This window comes from Myotis davidii, unplaced genomic scaffold, assembly GCF_000327345.1.
Source record: "Myotis davidii unplaced genomic scaffold, ASM32734v1 scaffold370, whole genome shotgun sequence".
NCBI classification, from domain to species: Eukaryota; Metazoa; Chordata; class Mammalia; order Chiroptera; family Vespertilionidae; genus Myotis; species Myotis davidii.
This window is the reverse complement of record NW_006288615.1, coordinates 12,623,309-12,644,199: the sequence shown is the minus strand read 5'-3', so window position 1 is coordinate 12,644,199 and position 20,891 is coordinate 12,623,309. Positions and strand designations below refer to the sequence as shown.

Below are 20,891 nucleotides of genomic sequence, written 5' to 3'. Positions count from 1 at the left end.
GTCAGCCCTTTGGCAGACCACCAGCACCTCAAATCACTGAAAGAACAGGCTCCTCTACTTGCCACATCTGCCCATGGATTTCACCTCAGGGCAGACGGATTTATTGGCTGGTGGTAGCTGCCCATCGGCCCCAAACAGGGAGGTTATGGATTATAAAATCCTTGAAGAAATATACTTTTTCCACTTGAAGGGAAAGACTTGGCCTGGCTGGGGTGGCTCAGTGGGTGAGCATTGACCAGGAGGTCACGCTTCAATTCCCAATCAGGGCACATATCTGGATTCTGGGCTCAATCCCCAGCAGGAGGCAGCCGATCAAAGATTCTTTCTCATCATTGATGTTTCTGTCCCTCTCTCCCTCTCCCCTCCTCTTTCTGAAATCAAAAGCATATTTTTTAAAAAAGGAAGACTTAAAAAATTAACCAATGGGAATGTTGCTCAATCCTCTATCTCTGAGGGTGACGTAAAAGCAGGCTAAAGAGGCTCCCACAACTATTCCTTCTCACTTGACAGTCTCCCCTGAACCCCTAATATTCTCCCAATGCCAGGATTTCTCTCCACCCTGTTCTTCCTTGGATTTTGATCAGCTTTTTGCCTTTTGTTCTGACCTTACCACTTCACAGTTCCTCAAATCAGTGGCCCTGCTACTCTCTTTTTCGGTGACCATCATATAGGTTATCCCTGCTAAAATTCTTTAATAGATAGAAATGGAAAAATGGGGGGGGGGGGTCAAATAAACCAATTTGAATTGAATTGCAAACTTATTTAGCACTCTCAGTTCCTGTTTCAGCAAACTGGCTGTGGTTCAACTGCAGCTCTTTCTGGACCATGCCTTTGAACATTTCGTTACATAAATAGTGGGAGGTTCTCCCTCGCATAACCTTTTCTCCTGGTCTCTCGTGCCATCAGATATTTATTCAAGTATCAGCCCATTTGACTGCCCACATTATGGGATTCCAGTAATCAAGTGTTTTTCAGCTGTAGAGATTCTTTCTTCCGGTGCTTACTTGTTGCCACCCCTAACCTATAACAAAGGGGTCCCATGTGAGTTCCATGCAGGGTGTCCCCAGCCTGACTTCCTGCTACCTCAGCAGCTAAGAGTTCCTGAATCACATAAAAACTTCCCAGCAGAGTAATTTTCCAGCAACAGAAAGACTCCCTGCATCTGTAGGGACTAGAAGAGGGCACTGAACTCATTGTTTGATTGGGTCCTGGGAGCTGTTTGTTCTTTTGTCAATTGCCCTTGGAAAGGAAATCAACAACAGAGAGTTCCTGAGTGTTTGTGGAGCAAAAGTGGCTGCATGCATTTGAATTGGATCAGGAGTATCTTGAAGGTGACAAAAATTGCCCAAAAGATTCCTCCCCTCCCCCAGCCCCTCATATTTTAAACCCTTAATGTAGTTAAGAAATACTTATCTCTTTTAATAATAGTACACTGCAGGAATTTTGCAAATTAGAGATGCAAACATATTGCTAAGGCAACTTTCCAGATCACTCATTAATCACAGACCCAGTCCACTGGCTTCTGTGACAGACATGAGCATTTTCAGGAATTACCCATGATACCCAGGGAAATACAGGACTGAGAAATTCCCAAGCTCCTTACAAAATCTCTGTGACCTAACTCAGGTTATTCTTATTTCTCACTTTCAAAAAAAAAAATCCCCATATGATTCATTCAGAAAGTCTTAGCTACAGGTCCCAAGATTCACACCCTCCACCCAGCATAGCCACCCCTGTTAAGAAAAACATGGTGAAAAGATTTCAGCTCCACCGCATTGTGTGTAAAAGAAACCAAGTAGGTTAACAGTACACAACTTATATATTAAAATGATAAACACATTGTTTACTAAATGCCAGGCAACAGTAACCCACACTTGTGAATGTCTTATATAATTTAAAGTACAATAACTGGGGGTTGTTTGGTTCTTGCAGCGTTTTTTTGTCCTGGATAATGGAATGTTAAAGTATTCAAAGGCACCACTTGATGTAAGTAGCACACAAGGCATGTGTCAAAGATTGATGTAGAATTTGCTTGAAGTGTGTACACACCACAGCTGTGCCAGCCTTGTGCCATAGCTACCAGCTTTGTTCATTTTTGTGCCTGTAATATTTAACACGCTACCAGACTTCCATGCTGCATGGAAGGTGTGTTTTAGGCTTCAGCTCAAGCTAACATAAAATCTCAAACTGGTGCATGAAGATTTAATTTCACTATTGTGCTGTCTGTTGTTCCAAGCAAGCTTAAACCTAAAAGTAGCACACGAACAAAAATCAACTTTTCGTCTTGGAGAGAAAACCCAAATGGGCTTTTTTTCTGCATTTTAATAAACTATGCTTTATGTGCTGTTTGAGATTTAAAGCAACCTTTGTTCTTGTCGATGTCCTTTTAATACCTATCTTATGAACTTCATTTCTATTTCATATCATACATTCTCTTATCTTGGGAATCCCAACTTACTAAAATTAATCCTATTTATTTTTCTTTACTGTAGAAAGTAGTTGTTTGCATGCAAAACCAGAAAATGCCCTCCTTATCATTGTGGTGTGGGGAAATAAGAGTTCAGTTTTGTTCTCATCTCTTCCACTGAATCGCTGTGTGTCCTTGGTCAGACGAGGGCAGCCAGAATGAAGAGCGGGCTGCTCTGTGCTCTCTGGTCCCAGCTGCCCAGTTCTGGCCCAGCAGCTGTCTGCTAGCAGATTATCTGGGGACGGTTCTGGGCTGTAGGTCAAAGATGGACCACAGTTATTTTAAGAACCATTAAAGACATATTTTGGGGGATATAAGTTATACAACTTAGAATTATAAAAAAGGGACATTATATGTTATGCCAGAAACAGGAGTAAGAGCTGGATAGTCTTACTGAAATTGGTGTGGAGTCATGGCAACTTCAACAGTCCTCAGGTTAAGGACCTTCACCTCAGAACCCGAACCTTTTTCCCTTTCTGAAGAGAAGTTAAAGGTGTCATTAAGCTCACTTCCGTGCAGAAACACATCATCCATCCTTCCAGCCTCTTTACTAGTGTTTTAAATATTTCAGATTCAGAAAGGGAAGGTCCACGGAAGCATCGATGTCGGACTCTCGGTCATGTCTATTAAAAAGAAAGCCCGGAGGATAGACCTGGACACAGAAGAGCACATCTATCATTTGAAGGTGGAGTTGCTTTTCAGGTTTCTCTGCCATTACCCGAGGAAATCACTCGCCTGTATCAGTGGTAAACAGAGCATCGGTTTCACCACTACCTTCTCCTCTTGTTCATTGTTTCAGGTGAAATCCCAGGACTGGTTTGATGCGTGGGTCTCCAAACTGCGCCACCATCGCCTGTACCGGCAGAATGAGATTGTGAGGTCGCCACGAGATGCGAGTTTTCACATATTTCCTTCAACCTCCACAGCTGAATCCTCACCAGCTGCTAACGTTTCCGTCGTAGATGGAAAGGTGTGTCTTAGAAATATAAAAGTCAGCCCAGAAATTGCTTGGAAAGTTATGTAGGCCCATAACAGAGTCTCATTTGACCAACCCAAAAGAGATGATCTTCTTTGTAAAGTAGCTCTCAGAAGACAGTAGTGACGTTTGGCATCAAAGTTAATAACAAGTACGGATCAGGTGGATATGTGGATCACCGAGAGAATTAATGGTTGCTTTTCCTTTTTACGAATGGACTACAACCTGATTTTCTACAGCTTTTTAAGAATATTTGGAAGTGGGGCGAACATTTGATTAATTAGCACCTAGAAATTGATGTCTTCCTGGGTGGTAATAGGAAGACTACAAAGTTTTGAAAATGAAACTTGCTTTTTTGCCTTGAGATGTAATACATACATGACCCAGGGGGAGACGAGTAAATTTCCCCCTGAGGTTAATGCAAGTGGGCTAGAGAATTTGCCAACAACCTGAGCAGCAGCCCACTAAGTCAGGCAGTGTTAGGCATTTGACATATATTCATCTCTAATCTTTAATATAGCGAAAGCTCAGAGACAGAACAGAATTTTCCCAGGTGTTATGTGGCCATTGAACAGCCGAGCCAGGATCTGAGTCCTCACCTCTCAGTTTCCTTTCCATTATTCTGGGTCCCAGAGTGCGGAAGACCGAAGTTGTTCTTTGGACTGTAGAAAGAGTTCATTTTCTGTGTTGCTGAAAAACTAGAGGTGTTGCCTATTAAAAATCAAGGTTAAGACCACAGGCAGGGAGACAGCTGTTTGTGCCTTTGACTCGATAATTAAGTTTTCTGAACCAGAGCCACTTGGCCCTGCCCAGGGGTGTTCCAGCTTTCCACTCGGCGCCTGACATTGAGAACAGGGACATCTGTGAATAACTGGCTGCCGCCAGGAGCTGGATTTGAGAATGTTTCAGTGAAAATCCCCCTTTCTCTATTTTCTCATATAAGGGTGTATATAGTACATATATCTAAGTTTTCTTTGCAAAGCATTGAAAAACATCAACTGTAAGACTAATCAAATCAGAGTAAATAAAACATTTCTGTGTTCAGTTTTTATTATCTCAATGGAAATTACTCAAGTATTTCGTAGGCTCTGAAACCTTTCGGGTTGTAGCCTTGGCAAGGCTATTTAATCAGTCCTAGGAAGGAGGTGTTGGGTGAACCAGGAGATCAGAGGGTTGGGAAACAGGGCACTTACTGAATGACCCAACACAAGATGCTCAACATAACCCCCAAGTTTCTCTGAGCCTCCTGCCTTCCTCCTGCCTTCTCCCCACAGGATAGAATGAATCCCAGAGTCAGTCCAAATTAAACAAGAAATGTATCCCTGCTGGATATTTTTAAAATAGAAATGTTTAATCCTTTGATGGTTCCAGCTTCTGCCTGCATCTTTGGCACAGAGTGTTGATAAAAGATACATTATTTTCATCCCTTTTGTTATTTATTAAATCACTTGGGTGATATCCAAGAACAAAGAGCTGAAACTAAATCCTCCCCACTGTTTGCCTTGAAATAAGAAAGCTCTTTAGCTCTGGTTTTCATAGGAGATCTATTGCCCTAGTTATGAATGACATTCTCTTAGATCTAACTCAGTGAAAAATTCCCAATACATTTATCAAAATGCAATAAAGTCTGAGGAGAGCTCTTAACACTGCTTGCATTCTGAGTATCAAGTCCTGAGACTTCTGAATGTTAATTGCTTTGTGGCCCAGTGTGGGTAACAAATAAGTCTGTGTTGGCTATGTATGAGCATCCTTCACTTCAGAATAAATTAGAAGAGACACAGCCACTTGTAATCGAAAATTAAAAAGCAAAATTAAATATGGAGTTTTAAAGTTGTTTCAGCTTTTGGGAAAATAACTTTCTGCTTTCTCCCCCCCCCCCCCCCCCACTGAACATTTACTGTACTCACTGTAGTATCTACATAGTTCATACAACTTTATTTCCCATAAAATACCTTCCATGGGAAGTATATCAGCTTTAAGTAATAAACTTGGCAAGACTACCTTTTTATATACTAGACTTTTCAGTATGCATTCAAAGCATTTGCAAGGTTACTTGCTGATGGATAATGTACAGTAATTAGGAATCACAGGTGACTACCTCGATCTTGAGCTGATCATGAGCACACAGAGAGCTTTTGTAAGGGAATGGGCCTTCCATCATGAGTTGAGTCTGCAGTGAGGACACTGTATCCAATACGACTGATAGAGTAATTTAACATCGTTGGGAATTTGAGTCGGCAGGTCCCTGAGAGTATGAGATGTAACCTACTTGAGTGTTGTCCCATTCAGTGTCCTGGTATAACAGAGAAAGCAATTGATGAAAGTGTTGTTAGTGTTTGTGAATTTTGGCTTCACTGAGCATGTACCACATTTAACCAAGAGGCTTTCTCCATATTTTGATTGTGCCCTTTCTTCCTTTCTTTATAAATGGTCTTTTGAGAGTACTTGTATTTTTTTAAACCACTTAAATGTACTGTTTCTGCTTAACTTCAGTTTTTGTTGTTGTTTATTTTAGATGCAACCAAACAGCTGTTCATGGCAGTCCCCCTTGCCATGCAGTAACAGCCTCCCTGTCACCTGCACCACCGGCCAGAGCAAAGTGGCAGCCTGGTTACAGGACTCGGAAGAAATGGACAGGTGTGCAGAAGGTTAGTACTTACCCAGCATAAGCCAAGCAACAGAAACAAAGGAGGTGAATCGAGGGTGCTGCACCTTTCACTTCCTCCACCTCCCTGATGACTCGACTTGTTTTTTTTCTTTTCTTTTCTTATTTTTATACACCAGGTCCTTCTTCCCATGACTTGGGCCTCCTACCTGTCAGTTCTGCACCCTCACAAGTACTGAACCTGGTTTCGTCCTTACCCTGACCTCCACCTCTTCAGCCTTCTCACCTCATCTCATTTCCATTTCCCTTCTGCCTTCCTTAGCCTCCCAGTCCCTGACCCCTGGGGCAACCATGGGAGAAGTGCTGCCCCAGGAGTACCCTCCACCCTCACTCCTTGACTCTCTGCCCCATCACTCCATCACATCTGTGCATTGCCTTGCTTGCAATAAATAGCTAAATTATATTGTATCTTATATCTAGTTACCTGTTGGAGGTGTTCCACTGTGGATCAGTTATGAAATACTCTGAACTAACAGTGATTCCCTCACTCTGCCATCTCTGAGCCTCTTAGTCTCCAGAAGCCTTCTCCATCTGTAGGGTAATCACAATTATTAAGAAATATGAATATAATATTAACTGGATAGAAGACTCCATAGATAGACAATGTTAGATAATCACCTCACCAGCACCTTGCTTGTGATATAATTTTGTTTTTTAAAAGGCAAGTTGAAGTATAGGTTCCTTTTAGCCATTTTTTTTCTCTCCTTCCCTCTCACCCCTTCCTTCCTTCTGTGCACTGCGTTTCTCCCTCATTTTTCTCCTTTTATCTTCTGGTTCCTGCCCTTCAGAGCCACTTTCCCTTGTTTTCTATAAAGGGAAGGAGATGGGGCATACACAGGCGCTGCCTCCCCTGAAAGGGGGAAGGGGCACTGGCCTTTCCATTATTCGCTTCCTCCCACCTTCATTGGGTGCTTCCCTCTCTGAAGAAATGTAAGGCCATTGATAGCCAAGAGTTCCCTGGAGGGACAATAGCAGCACTTGAACAGCCAACCTGGGCTCCATCCTGAGGCAAATGCTGCTAAAAGGAGGGACTAAGGTGTGGCCTAGCCTTCAGATGAATTGCTCTCCATGAACTGTGCAGGGATTCTCAGTCCTCTATGAAGAGTCTTAGTATTTTACCTCTCTATTTTATTTTATAGTGACCAAAAAAAAAAAAAAAAATCTGCCAAAAATGTCAAAAACCTCTACAACTACCTTTGTCATTTGACCCAGCTAATCTTTAGCCATATTTAACAGTAATATTTTGTTGCCTATACCAAATTTGTAACAATTCAGATCTTTGAGATTTAATGAGAAACAAATATAAGTGAAATTTTCACCAACTGCCACAAAAATAAGAGCGACCACTTTATAATTTTACAGATTTATACACATGCCTCTTCATAAACAGTACACATGCAGAAGTCATCACATAACTGGGAGCCATGTTCATAATATCACCAATTGAGTAAATAATACTAATAACTCAATATCCTTGACGGTATTGAATTTCACATACTAAATGTCATTTTTGTGTGTGATATTTCAATGTGCAGATCTTTAAACATTCATTTTTTAAATATATCAAAAAATTAAAAATAAAATTAAAAGTTATTTCTTCATTCTAAGCCATTCAAACAGAATGGGCTTCATGCCCAGGTGATGCCACTCCTGTTGGGCCCAGCAACACACTCTGAGAATCTTTAGTTTTGTTGAGTGTAACATCTCCACTAGATTCTAAAGAAATCATGCATGGCCACACTGTTGTGAGCTAAATTAAAGATAAATACATTCACCTGACTCTGTGTTCCATCTTATTTTTCTGAACTTGACTTTGCCTCCACCCATATTCCAAGAAGTCACCTTGTAAACTATTTGAGGAACAGGTAGACAGGTCCTTTTTTAAAAAATTTTTCTTTATTGTGGAAAGTATTACAGATGCCCCCCTTTTTCCCCGCGTTGGCCCTCCTGGTAGACAGGTTCTTAACAGTAAAACCATACGACTGGTAAAGTTCCCTGGAGTGTGTTTTTGTGAGACAAGGGCACCTGAGCAGGAAAGGAAGCATACACAATTGGTCTGGCTCTCTACAATTTAATGGCTCTCTACACTAATAGCTGCTAATTTGCAGGAGTGCACTTTGAAGTCATCTAATGATAATCAATGGTTTTATGGTTCTAAGCCAGAGAAGGGTCTGTGTGGGTTTTTTTCTCTTTCATTTGCCAGTATCACCATTATATATAAACACGGGTCTGCCTAATCATATTTGCCACTGTTTGGATAGATTTATTACCACCACCACCACTCCCTGCCCAATGCTAACATACTTTTATTTCTGGTTTTTGTTAGACCTTGCACACTGCCAGTCAAACCTTGTGGAACTTAGCAAACTCCTGCAAAATTTGGAAATACTTCAGAGAACTCAGTCAGCACCCAACTTTACTGACATGCAGGTAAACATATTACTGTTGGTAAAAGGACCTTAAGATATTAGCTCGGAATTTTTACTAAATTGTTCCATAAATGTTTAAAGTAACATTAAAGGGAAATAACTACAATGTAGATTAGTTTCTATTCTGGAATCATTCTTAGTATTTTGGAATCTTGGTGCCATTGTGGTTAGATGTCTAATTTGAAATGTCTTACATTTCAATACAAACTAGAAAAAATAAAAATCTGAATCATTCATCTATATCTGTGTTACATTAAAAATGATAGCCTTGAAGGTATAACTTAGATGCTCTGCTCTCAGAATTATTACCATCTTTTCACGTAGGAAAAAAAAATGCTACAGATCTCTAATCCTGCTTTCATTTTGGATAGCAGAAAAACATATTTAAGTTCTCATCTTTGCTTTTGAATGCCCACTGTGCATCAGATAATGCCTTCTCTTGGCTTGTTGCTTTAGGTGTCTAACGGTGAGTCTAGACTAACTTGCTCTGCTCTCTTTGTCTAGGCCTGTTTTGTATATGTGTGAACTTAACAATACTTTGTTGCTTTTAACTGTTTGTATAATGTAGGCTAACTGTGTAGATATTTCAAAGAAAGACAAGCGGGTCACAAGAAGATGGAGAACAAAAAGTGTCAGCAAAGATACAAAAATACAACTGCAGGTACAGACTTTACTTTTCCTCCATTCATATTTTTTCATACTTTTATAGTCTTTACATATCAGTTCATGGAAATTAAAAGGTTTACAGCAGCTTAACTGCTTTAAACCCAGTGCTTTTCAGACTGTTATGTTATCCAAAATAGAGGTAAATCTATCCTTTGTACTCTGATCTAAGTAAAAAGAATGTAAAATAAAGGTAAAAATTATTTAATATGGATGTAAAGTGGCATTTTTATTCTGTTATGGCCTTAGAACCATTACAATATATCTTTTAAAAAGTCATTTTAAAAATCTCAACTGACTATTCAGTGGGTTGTAATGAACACTCATTTTTATATAATAGATCTTAAAAGAGCCAAATTTGTACCTATCAATAAAAGAGTGAGAGCTACAATAGATTGAAAATCAATAAACCTGGGATCTAGCCTGATTACTGTGATTTCCTAGCAATATAATTTTATGCATTTCTCTGAAATTTTCTGGGCTTCTATTTGTTCCTGGGTAAAGTAAAGGAGTTAATGTAATGATTTCTGAATTCCCTTCCAACTCTAAAATTTCATAATTCTATAAAATAGATATTATTTGGCCATCATCAATCACATTTAAAATCTGAACTGGAGTCTTAATTGTTCATAATAAACTTAACTTAAATTTATTTTCAATGTTATTTATTTAATATGAATAATTTTAAAATAAGATCCTATTTTGTTATTTTATTGCAATGATACTAAATATGGTAAATGCCTAAAACCTCTTATGCCATAAATTATATTATTTTTAGATCTCTAAACTAGAATCTCTAATACTCTGATCCTAGCTGTATATTATAAAGGACTCTTGCCTGGCACAATCAAAATTCAACTTATGACTTTGCTTTGCTTTCTATTGCACTATAAATCTATTTATTTTCTAATACAAAGGTAAAGGGAACTGTTTTGTGGAATTCGTCAATGTCTTCTGAATAAATAACTAATTCTTCTTTAATTCTGACTTTATTGATAACATTTTTGTGCCATAACTCTGAATGTGTAAATAACAAACTCCTTGTTGCTTTCCTTGCTAATCTGATGTTTTTGAAAATAAGTTTTCATAAGCACTAAAAATTTATGGTTTATTTAGAATGTCCACATTTTCTGAACACAATTTCTTGTGTTCCTTTGTTCAGTATGTTTTCCCCTCTATTCAGAAAATTAGTACTGTAGAGACAAATGTGCCAAATGACTTCACAAGAAAATTACCTAAAATTGCTTTTGGCAGTTTCATTTGTTTTGAGCACATGATTGTCTAGTTTTGTGGCTGGTTGTTTGTTTTTTGTTTGTTTGTTTGTTTTTTTAAATCCTGGTGTCTATGGTTATTATAACCAGGTAAAGGAACCATTATAAAAATTGTTGATTATAATTAGCAATTATTTTAATCTTGTTTTTATAAGGTTTGCCATTGAACAGATTTCCATTCACAGCTGTTGTCTTGAATGGTTCTCAGTGAGTCTGAGTGCAGTGCCCCTAGCCACCCTGTGTGGCCACGAGGCCACCATAGTCCCCATATTGCTCAGTTTTCCTGAAGGAAATGGGATGAACTCTGAATACCCATCGTTACAGGCTGTGCTTTTCAATGTGCAGGAAGTTTATGAAGATTTTTTTAAGTCATTTAAAGAAATTATTCAAAAAAGCAGGCAAATATGCTTCATTCATACCCCTGCAGCATTTTTTGGGAGGTTTGGGGGGAGCTTTTTTGTTTTTAAGTTTTTATTTATGCTGTTTTGCTTTGCTTTTGTTTTACCAAAAGTATAACAAAATGGCCCTGTGATTCTGGATTAATTATTTTTTAGGGGAATTGGGATCAGCTCATCCTCCCACTCAAAGAAAACTTGAAACTTACAAAAGTAGATTTAATTGCATCTCCAACTGGAAATAAACAGACTTGGGGCTAGCAGTAAGCTATGAATCATTCCCAGAGAGACCCTACTTCCACATGGGCTGACTGGTAAAACAAAAGGTATGGTGGGGGAAGGCTGCAGAATTTGGTACCACCTCTGGACCTTTTCTGCTCACTCAAACCAACAGGCCTTCCAGGATCCCTTAGGCTGGGGAAACCATAAAATCAACCAGGAGTGACTATGATCAATATAAATGCCATTACTCATCAGCATTTTACCTACACAAAGACATAACATTTATTTTTTACTGTCGTGGGTTACCACCTCCTCCCACTCTAATATACAGGATTTCCCTCCTGTTTTAAGTGTTTCTTGACCATGGGAATTCCATCTGATGGTGCCACGTACTTGTTTGGGCCCATAGTCATCTCACTCCTTGAACCACTCGCTCTGATAGTCACTGTTGCAGCCAACTTGAGAGGCTTTGTGAGTGGCTCATTTTCCATCCCCTTTTTGTAACTTTTAGAACACCAGCCATTTGTGAATGAACCTAGACTGTTGATGGTAGCGGTTATTGTTATTGCTATTGTTGTTATTGGTGCTTTCACTGAATTTGCATTCAACATTCTGTAGCAGTTTTCATTTTGAAATAATTATAAAAGAGATCATTTGAAAAATGGACCCCAGGAGAGTAAAAATGAACATGTTATACTGCTTGTTTAATTGCTTATTCTTACATAGGTTGTTAGATTGTGCTATTGATTTGAATGTGAAGGTTATGACCGTATTTCCACGAGAAGCCATTGGGAAGCTAGCCTCAGGAGTCCGTTGTGTAACTCACTGAAGGCAGCATTTGTCCTAGAAGGTGCTGTGGAGATTACCTTTTAGAAAAAGGACTTCCTGTCTCCCCAACTTCAAGTTTTCTGGTTCTAATAAAAATTCCAATATCATCCTTGGACAGTAACAGTTGGACTGTGTTTTAACTGCAAGAACAGAATGATTTTTAAAGGGTTGCTGTACAAAAGAGAGCTGCCAGTTTCCTGTGTTGCTAATAGCATGAATTACATACTAGATCCCTAGTTGTTGGAGAGGAGGAATAATAGGAGGTATGAGTAGGAGATAAATGACTGGATGTCGTTCATTGTAGCCATCTTAGATCTCACAGATGCTCAGATTACACTGTAGGCTCAAAATAAGTTCTTTTTTACTACATTAAACATACAGGGATTTTGTACAGAAAATTTTTTGGTGGAAAACAAATGACATATGTACATATCATATACGTACGCAGATTTAAGAACTTGGAAGAGAAATGTGATTGTAACTTGGCAAATATAAAGAGAATTGGAGATAAAGGGATTTAAAATATTTTTCTATTGTTAATGACTAAAGCAGTCTTGCTCTTTTTCTCTATCTGGGCTGTTTGGTGGCTCTGAAGTGCATTTCAGTTAACTGGCATCAAAAATATTGCTCACAGCCCTGAAGAGCCAGGATCTGGCCAATGGAGGCAGAGTTGAGTGGTTAGAAGGAAATGTCACTATTCCTTAATCCCGCCCAAGAAGAGAAAGAGAGAAAGAAAGAAAGCTCAGGGATTCTTCCACCAGTTTATGCACAGGTGCACATCACTGAATGAAAGCTATGCTTTCAGGTTTCCATGGCTGATTTTTGTAGGCATTGTCCCCACACACAGAGAAAACCGAAGATTTTTTTTCTTATGCTATGGGGACCTGCTTGGAAAATTACTCAACCTGAAAATCCCAACGCCATCCCTAATGTGGAATTTCAGAGAGAGCTTCATAGGAAGGGTTTACATGGGGAGTTGAAGATTTCTGCTATCCCCGCCCCTGACTTTTTCCTCCCATCAGGAAACAAAAACATTCTGCCTGGTCAACAGAAGCTCCCATGAGAACCTGTTCGTTTTCATTTTTGCACATTATTTTTTTAATTGCTTTTTCCTGAACTTTTCTTTTTTTTGCTTCCATTTAGTGAATGCCTTTTGACTTTATATAACATTGCATGAATAAAACAGTGTGCAAATGTATTTTTACCTTGAAAGCACAAGCTATTTGTCAGTGTATGCTTTTCCATCTCTTTTTGGGGTGGGGGCGATATTAGCTAACAGACTTATGTGTTTGGTTATTCTGTGATGAGAAGGATGAACTTTTCCCACAGCCCGAATGCCCCTTAGAGCTCTTTTTAATGCTAAGATTTAGGAAAAGTCGACTTCTGTTAAAAACTCTCCCTCGCCCGTGTCTGATGATCTCCCGTCCTCCCATACCCTGCCCTCTCTCTGCCTCACCCCGTGTTTTTTCCTCCCTCCTCTTCTCTCATTCGCCGTCAGGAAGGGCCATCTGTGAAGAGCCAGTTCGGCTCAACCCGGCGCCGGCAGAGGCTAGCAGCCGCCGTGGCTACAACAGTGAGTGGATCCCAATCTCAAGGGGACATTTATAACATTGAGAAGCTGTGTGCGTGTGCCGCCTCCCCCGTCCTGATGTTGCCGCTTGTGTGTGGCCGCATCAAACGTGGCTCATTCCTGCGTTGGTATAGCTTTCGCATGCTCCCTGGGTGCCTTTGCATGGCAGGAGTGGACACGGACATTGGTGTGTGAGTTGGTAAACTGTTCCACAATCCAGTTCTCCCTTTCTGCTGTCCTTTAAGAAATAATTTCAGTGCAAGGTTGCAAAACTTGTGGTGTGGGATTTCCTTAAACAATATTGTTTGTTTGTTTGTGTGTTTGCCATACTGACATTGGAGCCTTCGCTGAGTTCTGTTTTTCTCAGGAAAGTCATGTTACTACAGACATAAATTATGCTTTTTTTGGTAGCTGTGTGACTATTTGAACAGGATGTGAGAATATAGACATGAGAGGGCAAGAAAAGGTGAATTTTTATGTCATCTCCAAATGGCTACATGAGTTACACTTAGCGAGGGAAAATTGTTTATAAGCTGAAAATCAGAAAATATAATAAAAGCAGAACAACCACAAAGTTAGATGATGTTTAATCCATATATAGAGGTTGGTTTGGCTTTTCTTTTTTAATGGAAGGATATTAGGAGGACAGAGGAAGTACTGAAGCAGATAAGGCAAATAACAAATTTAAAAAGGAAAAGTGTGCAGAATAGTCAACTGTCCATATGGAGCACAAAGTAGAACTTGCAAATACAAGAACCCCTTGCTGGATAAAATTAATAGAGTGCAAGTTCGTAACAATTATGTATGTTGGTTTTTTGGCTATTAGATAGTATCTTAAGTTAATAATAGTTTTACTCTTGCTAGTGGTGGAGTATATTTTAAGATTAGAATTTCTTATAAATATGGAAAGGTTTTTGTTGTATTAATAGGAGATGGGTACTGGTGCAAAGATTGATTTTCTACTTTATGATTGGCAACTGACTCTTGCATTTTATTGAGGTACGTAGCTGGATTGTTCGAGAAACAGAATTGCTTTGATTATGAAATGAACCAGTGACTTGGAATTTATTAGGGGACTGACTCTTAAACTCACATTTTTTGGATTTTAGAACAAACAAATTATTGAAATCAGTTTCATGTTAATGTATATCTTATGCATATACTCAAATGCAGATGAATAAAGTACATGCCACCTACATGGTAAAGAGATGTATAATCAGTTAAATAATTCTTAAATGTAATCTTTCATTTATAAATACAAAAATCAGGTGATTATTAGGGAACAGAGTCTCAGCACAGAAAGGAAAATACTAATGTTTCCTTAAATAATGTACTTCTAAGATGGCATGTAGGGAAGTGAATGTTTCCACTGTGTTCATTTTTTAATGGCAGATACATATAGTGAATATAATAAAGCTGGAAATAGAACCTATTTGAATAGAATGGGTTTATATTTTTTTAAAGTTGAGAATAGAAAAGGCTTTTAAAAGATAAAAGTATTCATGCATACTTCTCAGGGTAGCCGTGACCATAGAAGTTAAGAATAACCTAGATGCATCTAATGAGAAAAGTTACTGGCAACATTTAGCAATGAATTCAAGAATAGCTTGGGGAGGAGGGAGTTACTCTAAACCCTCTGAAATTTATAACTTCATGCACATCCGACATAGCAACATCTAGCAGGACCCTCAGCCGGCCCCCTTGGCCCCTCACCCATAACTCAGTGACCTGACACTAGTGACTCACCCTATTTCTTTTATTACAGTGTCTCTCTTTCCTCTTCCCAACACTAAAGTTATCCCACCAATTTTGAACCCATCCTAACCTGCTAGTACCTTTTACTTATAATTCTTCCAAATGACTACTGGTCACTCGTTTTTCTTGCCCACTTGGGTGTCTGGGGCAGCTGAGATTGGCTGCCAATGAAAAGTGCACCCAAGGAGATATTTCAGAGATTTATTCTTGTTCCCTAGCACCAATGCCCAAATGGTCCACTTGCAACATCAGCCAGACCCAACAGAATAGGGGTGGAGAAGGAGAAACACTGGCCCCTCTGCATGGATGGACTCTGAGCGTCCCAGGCAGTCAGCACTCCCCATGGGGTCCCTGTACACACAACGCAGAATGACAGCAGCAGACCTTGCTACTGGCTCTGTGAGTCATCGGCACTTAGATCTGCTGTTGTGTTTTCTCTTATTCATACATATTTGTCATTGCTAACTTTCAGTGCCAGTAGCTCCCTGTCAATCCATTTGTCTTTTAATTTCTTCACGGACATGTGTTAAAAGCATCTCCAGTCCAAGCTGTGGTCATTGGTACCAGAACATTCCAGGATCAGGCTTCCTCCCTGTCTCAGGGTTTCAAGGAAAGCCCTCTATTTCTTTCCTGAGCAGGCTGCAAAGGCCACATTCAGTGCTGAGGGTTCTGGGTACAAACATTGAGAGCTGCAGACAGCTCCCATTCCAGCCATCACTGACGGAGAACCTAGTTGCCACTTGAACTTTGTAATCCCATAATACCTAGATGGATGAGTAAAATACTAAGTCCCCAGACTGAAGAGATACTCAATTAGAGTTAGATTAATACATTCCACTTTGTATTCTCAACTTCGTTTCATGAATTCTATCAGATGGCTCATTCCATGTACTTCTTTTAACAACAACAACAAAGAAGATATCAATATAAACATTTTCAGTAGGAAACATATAAAAATTAGTTTTCATTACCCCAGGGGCCTGAATGCAGTTGGAATGCAGCATTCCAGATGTCTTTCCCTGCGAGTTATATACAAACCTACTTTGACTGGTTTAATTGCCAATTTAAACTTCCATCATGTTCAAAATATAAATTTATAGTTTATGTTTTTCTTCTGAGAATCTGATTCCAAATTTTAATAGAGAGGCTGTGATCTCAGGGACAAGCTGGGTCCTCACTGTGCTCCCTGGGCCTCCACTGTACCATGTCTCCCATCGAAGCCTCTCACCAGCTCTCACAGCCACCTCCCTACCCACCTCTCTCCAATGCCAGGGATGACACCCCTCTTCAATGCCAGGCCAGTCCTTGGAGTGTTGAGGACACCGAGTGTAAATAAAACCCCTTTCCTTGATCATCAACACATTACATTCCCCATCACCCAACACCCACGCTCCTGTTTCTCAGTGCTCTTCTAGTTCTTTGTCTTGGGAAACCATATCCTTAAATCTGAAACTTTCTGACTTCCCCACTTCCCCAAGGTACAGCCTCTCCCCAGGACCTCCTGATCTCCACTACCCTTCCCATGGATTTTCCTTGTCCCTCCTAGAAGGCTATGGACTGACTGCTCTTTCTAGATTTAGCATCACTACAGTGAAGGTCAGAAATTTCCTTTATCTTTAAATACTCATCCATATAAACCCCATTCCTTTATAAGCATCCCCAAAGGACTTCAGTTATTGTTCTCACAAGTGACCTGGACAGGATTCCAGCAAAGTATGAAGCCTAAGGACTCCATTTTTTCAAATAGCTTCTCTGTTATCGTGTGTATGCTGTGTGTATGTGCGTCTCTTCTGTGGCCAGTCAGAAACTGAGCTTGATGAGGTGAAGGAGCTGTGTACATCTCCCAGCCCAGTGCAGCCAAGGTCCCCATGGAGGATGAGATAGTTACTTTGATAAATCCAGATACCAAATGATTCAGATAATACATTCACATGGTTAGGGTAGCTGAATCTAGGGGGAAAGCTTCATGCTCACTTCCTTCCCCAGGAAGCCTTGGTATCTTTTGAGATATATAACTTCCTACCAAGGCAAAGTTACATCCAGAGGACCCTCTGTCCAGTCTCAACTGCCCTTACCCAGATCCACAAACTGCAGCTCGGTCAGATTTTTTGGTTCTCTCCAACTCCTTTGTCTAGCCTCTGTATCCGCCATGCACGTGCACTAGTTTATGTTCATTCTCTCTTTTTTTCTGTCAGGAAGTTTAAAGCAAATATTAAAAAACGGGGGGAAAGGACAAGGTTCTGAGATACATAAACACCAGACAAGATATTGGTTTCTTCCTCCCACAGCATATTTTCCGTTAGATAGAGGATATGAGTAATGCTATCATTTATATAAAATTCAGCTTGCAAAGGAGTCTAAGAGTCTGGCTCTTAAAGATAATTGAATGAACATCTGTGCAATAAGAGCTAGAGGAGGTTACTAGTCTTATTTATAAGAGGAATTGGTATTTTTTCAAGAATGTTTGGCTGACAGCATTTGTAATGGTCAGGTAGAATGTTCTAGAAGGAGAGGGCAAGGTGCTTTGCCTTCACCCATCACAAATCTAGTCCAGATCCAGCCTGGACAGGGAAGTATCTCTAGCCATTTGGAAAAATCTATAGTAATATGACTTTTTTTTACTTAATGCTTTTCCATATTGGCCAGTTAATAAGCCATGCTCATACATGTAACAGCATTGTGTTAAGATACAAAGGTAAACTACAGTAAATTATGCAATATATATGTCATTTACAAAGATTTTGATAAATCAATTTCAAACTTAATTGTGAGTCTCTCTTAGCCATTATATTTACTACTAAACTTATTTATGTTTTATCTAATGGCTATGGGACAAGTACATTTTCCTGTATGTGCACCTCTTGAATTTTTACCTGGTGGGTGAGCTCAGAAAGCAGTGAGCATAAAAAGTCCTCTGCCACGAGTACACAGACCTTATAAGACAAGGACAGCCGTGTCACAGTCTAGCGTTTTCTGCCATTGGTTTTTTAGATACAGCTGTGGGTTCAGAGCTGAAACTTATCTGGAATTGTGCCTTTCCTTGCTGTCATTCTGAAGTCCCCTCACCCTGTACCAGTGACAAGCCAGTGAGTCAGTCGCAGTCCTAAATCCACTATGGGAAATGAGACTTCTTCCCACCCCCACCACCTGCAAAGTAAATGAGTACCGGGTGTCTCCGTGTGTATCACCAGGGAGGAATCTGTTATTTGGAAGACGGGAAGAGATCTTTTCTGTGTGTGAGAATGCACAGTGCACTGTTGCTCATTAATGATTCGTATCTTCCCCTTTCAGGTTCCTTTCAGTGCCACCATGTCACCGGTTCGCTTGCACTCCTCCAACCCCAACCTTTGTGCAGACATTGAATTTCAGACTCCCCCTAGCCACCTCACTGACCCTCTGGAAAGTTCAACAGATTATACAAAACTTCAAGAAGAATTCTGTCTAATTGCACAGAAAGGTAACACCAACTCTAACGTGCCCTTTCAAGAAGTACTCTTCTTTGACGAGAGGTTGCCATTTACTCCTTTATCCTTGTCTAGGTGGTCATGGAGAAAGATGAAATGGTTTATATACTGGTTGGAGTTCCATATACAGAATGCAGTAGGATACGACGCCTACATCTTGGGACAACACAAATCATAGGTTTACTGTTTTGACTGAGTAAAGAAAGTGTCATTGGTGGTGGGGCAGCGAGGAAGGAAGAAAGACAAAAGGAGTTATCCTGGACAGGCCAGGTTATAAATTATTCTTGAAAGTGTGTGTTAAATGGAACATCTCAGCCAATACTCAAGAGCCAGGTGGTGCAGGAAACCAAAGGGAGCACATGGAGGGCACCTCTGGGAATGCTTTTGTTTTAACTATATTTTTATTGATTTCAGAGAGGAAGGGAGAGGGAGAGAGGAGAGATAGAAACATTGATGAAAGAGAGACATGAATCGGCTGCTTCCTGCTTGCCCCACGATGGGGATGGAGCCCGCAGCCCAGGCGTGTGCCCTGACTGGGAATTGCTTGGTTCATAGGTTGATTCTCAACCACTGAGCCAGGCCAGCCGGCTGGGAATGTTGAAGTCAACAAAAATTTGTATTCTCAAACCATCAGCACAGATATGCCATCAGATATTTCTTTAATTCTATTATCCTACAACAACAAAGCTAAATCATCTTCCCCCCTTTTCCTCTATAGGTTTCTCAGTTGGAATGCCAACCCTCTTTCACCTGCTCTTTTACTCCTAGTACACCTTTATTACATTTCTTAGCTGGATGCTAATTCTGTCACTAGTCTAGAGTAATATTATTTTGCTTATAAAATAGCATTGATTACAGTCAGTAGAGCCAGTAACTTTTACTCATATTGGGAGAGGGAGCGTAGGAGTAGGTAGAACGAGACAAGTGTGAGTAGCTGCCTAAGGGAGATGAGTACATTTGAAGGTTAGTCCCAGGAAAGCTTTGTGAATATAGTTGCAATCCTGAGTCTTTCAGGAAATCCAAGTTTCAACAGAATTTTAGAGCCTTTTGAAACAACGTATTTTCTTTTCAACTGTGCTAGGAAAAAGAAAGGGCTTCTCTATGACTGTTGAGTGAACCCTTTAGAAAGAATTATGGATTTTGAAATGACTGAGTCTGCTTTTACAGCTGCCAGTGGGATTGATGTGTTCCAGCTATCAAGTTATTACCTTCAAATTGATGATGGAGAGAATGTAGCAATAAATCAATAGGTTGTGAGTCCCTTGTTATCCCACCATTTTTCCTCTTTAATATGGGCCAGTCTTTATGCTAAAATTTTCCACTTCTAAAAAATAACCTTTCTCAAATAAGGAAATTCCTCTTTTTAGATCTTGAATATTATAGCAATTCTGTTATGGTAACGATGAGAGTTGTAAATTCAACCTTTTGTAATTTAAAATTAAAGACTGCCTCAGATTACACCAATGTATGTTGTTAGGTATGCAGGAGTTGGGAAGGGAACTAGAGTTTTTATTGTTACTTTTAAATCAAAATACTTCTAACATCAAGATATTCCTGGCTAAGAAAGGATTGCAGGTACTGTTCTTAAGACCAAATCAGTTCCTAACTCAAAGAGAACTAGTAAGCACTTTCTAGATCAGCTGCCTGTTTTTTTGTTGGCAGTGATAGGGTGTGGCTGGTGATTCGGAGTGTGAAGGAATTCACAATGAAAAGAAGAGATGTAGAGAGGAAGTTTATTTTACTTTCCCTGAAGGGAAAGGACCACGTATTGCTAATCAATACAGGGCAAGAAGTAAACGGCAGCCTGCTCTTCTAAGCAGAGGCTGTAACTAAGCAACAAGGAAGGGAGGGGAATTTGGGGCTGAAGTTGAGTAGACATCAGGGAGGTTGTCTTGAAAAAATTATTGTTGGTTTGTTTTTCAGGAGACAGTCCAGGCAGGTGTCCTAGGGAGGTGTCTTATCAGCATTTTTCCTAAGCCTGTAAAACATGCTTAGAATAAAAGTTATTAAAACTTCAAAAGAGGCGTGTTTGAAGAGGATGGGGGAAGGGAACTTTTTACTAACTAGAGACCCCTTGGTGCGAATTATCCCTGAGTTGTAAAAACAGCAGGGAGGAGGGGTATGCAAGAATGTAGCCTTGAGAGTAGCTTATCTTGTCTCGCAGTTTGAGCAGAGGGGCTGTTTGA

At 39.9% G+C, this 20,891-nt stretch overlaps 1 protein-coding gene across 1 annotated transcript in view; it reads left to right on the top strand.

Annotated features, from left to right (window-relative positions):
* The window catches only part of OSBPL6 (oxysterol binding protein like 6), a 162,689-nt gene that overhangs the window by 114,367 nt on the left and 27,431 nt on the right, over window positions 1-20,891 (top strand). The window contains exons 6-13 of the mRNA XM_015561821.1: window positions 1,933-1,986; window positions 3,039-3,152; window positions 3,267-3,437; window positions 5,959-6,091; window positions 8,435-8,538; window positions 9,106-9,198; window positions 13,415-13,489; window positions 18,533-18,875. Of these exons, the coding sequence (XP_015417307.1) occupies window positions 1,933-1,986; window positions 3,039-3,152; window positions 3,267-3,437; window positions 5,959-6,091; window positions 8,435-8,538; window positions 9,106-9,198; window positions 13,415-13,489; window positions 18,533-18,875 (1,087 nt within the window). The remainder of the gene's footprint in view (window positions 1-1,932; window positions 1,987-3,038; window positions 3,153-3,266; window positions 3,438-5,958; window positions 6,092-8,434; window positions 8,539-9,105; window positions 9,199-13,414; window positions 13,490-18,532; window positions 18,876-20,891) is intronic.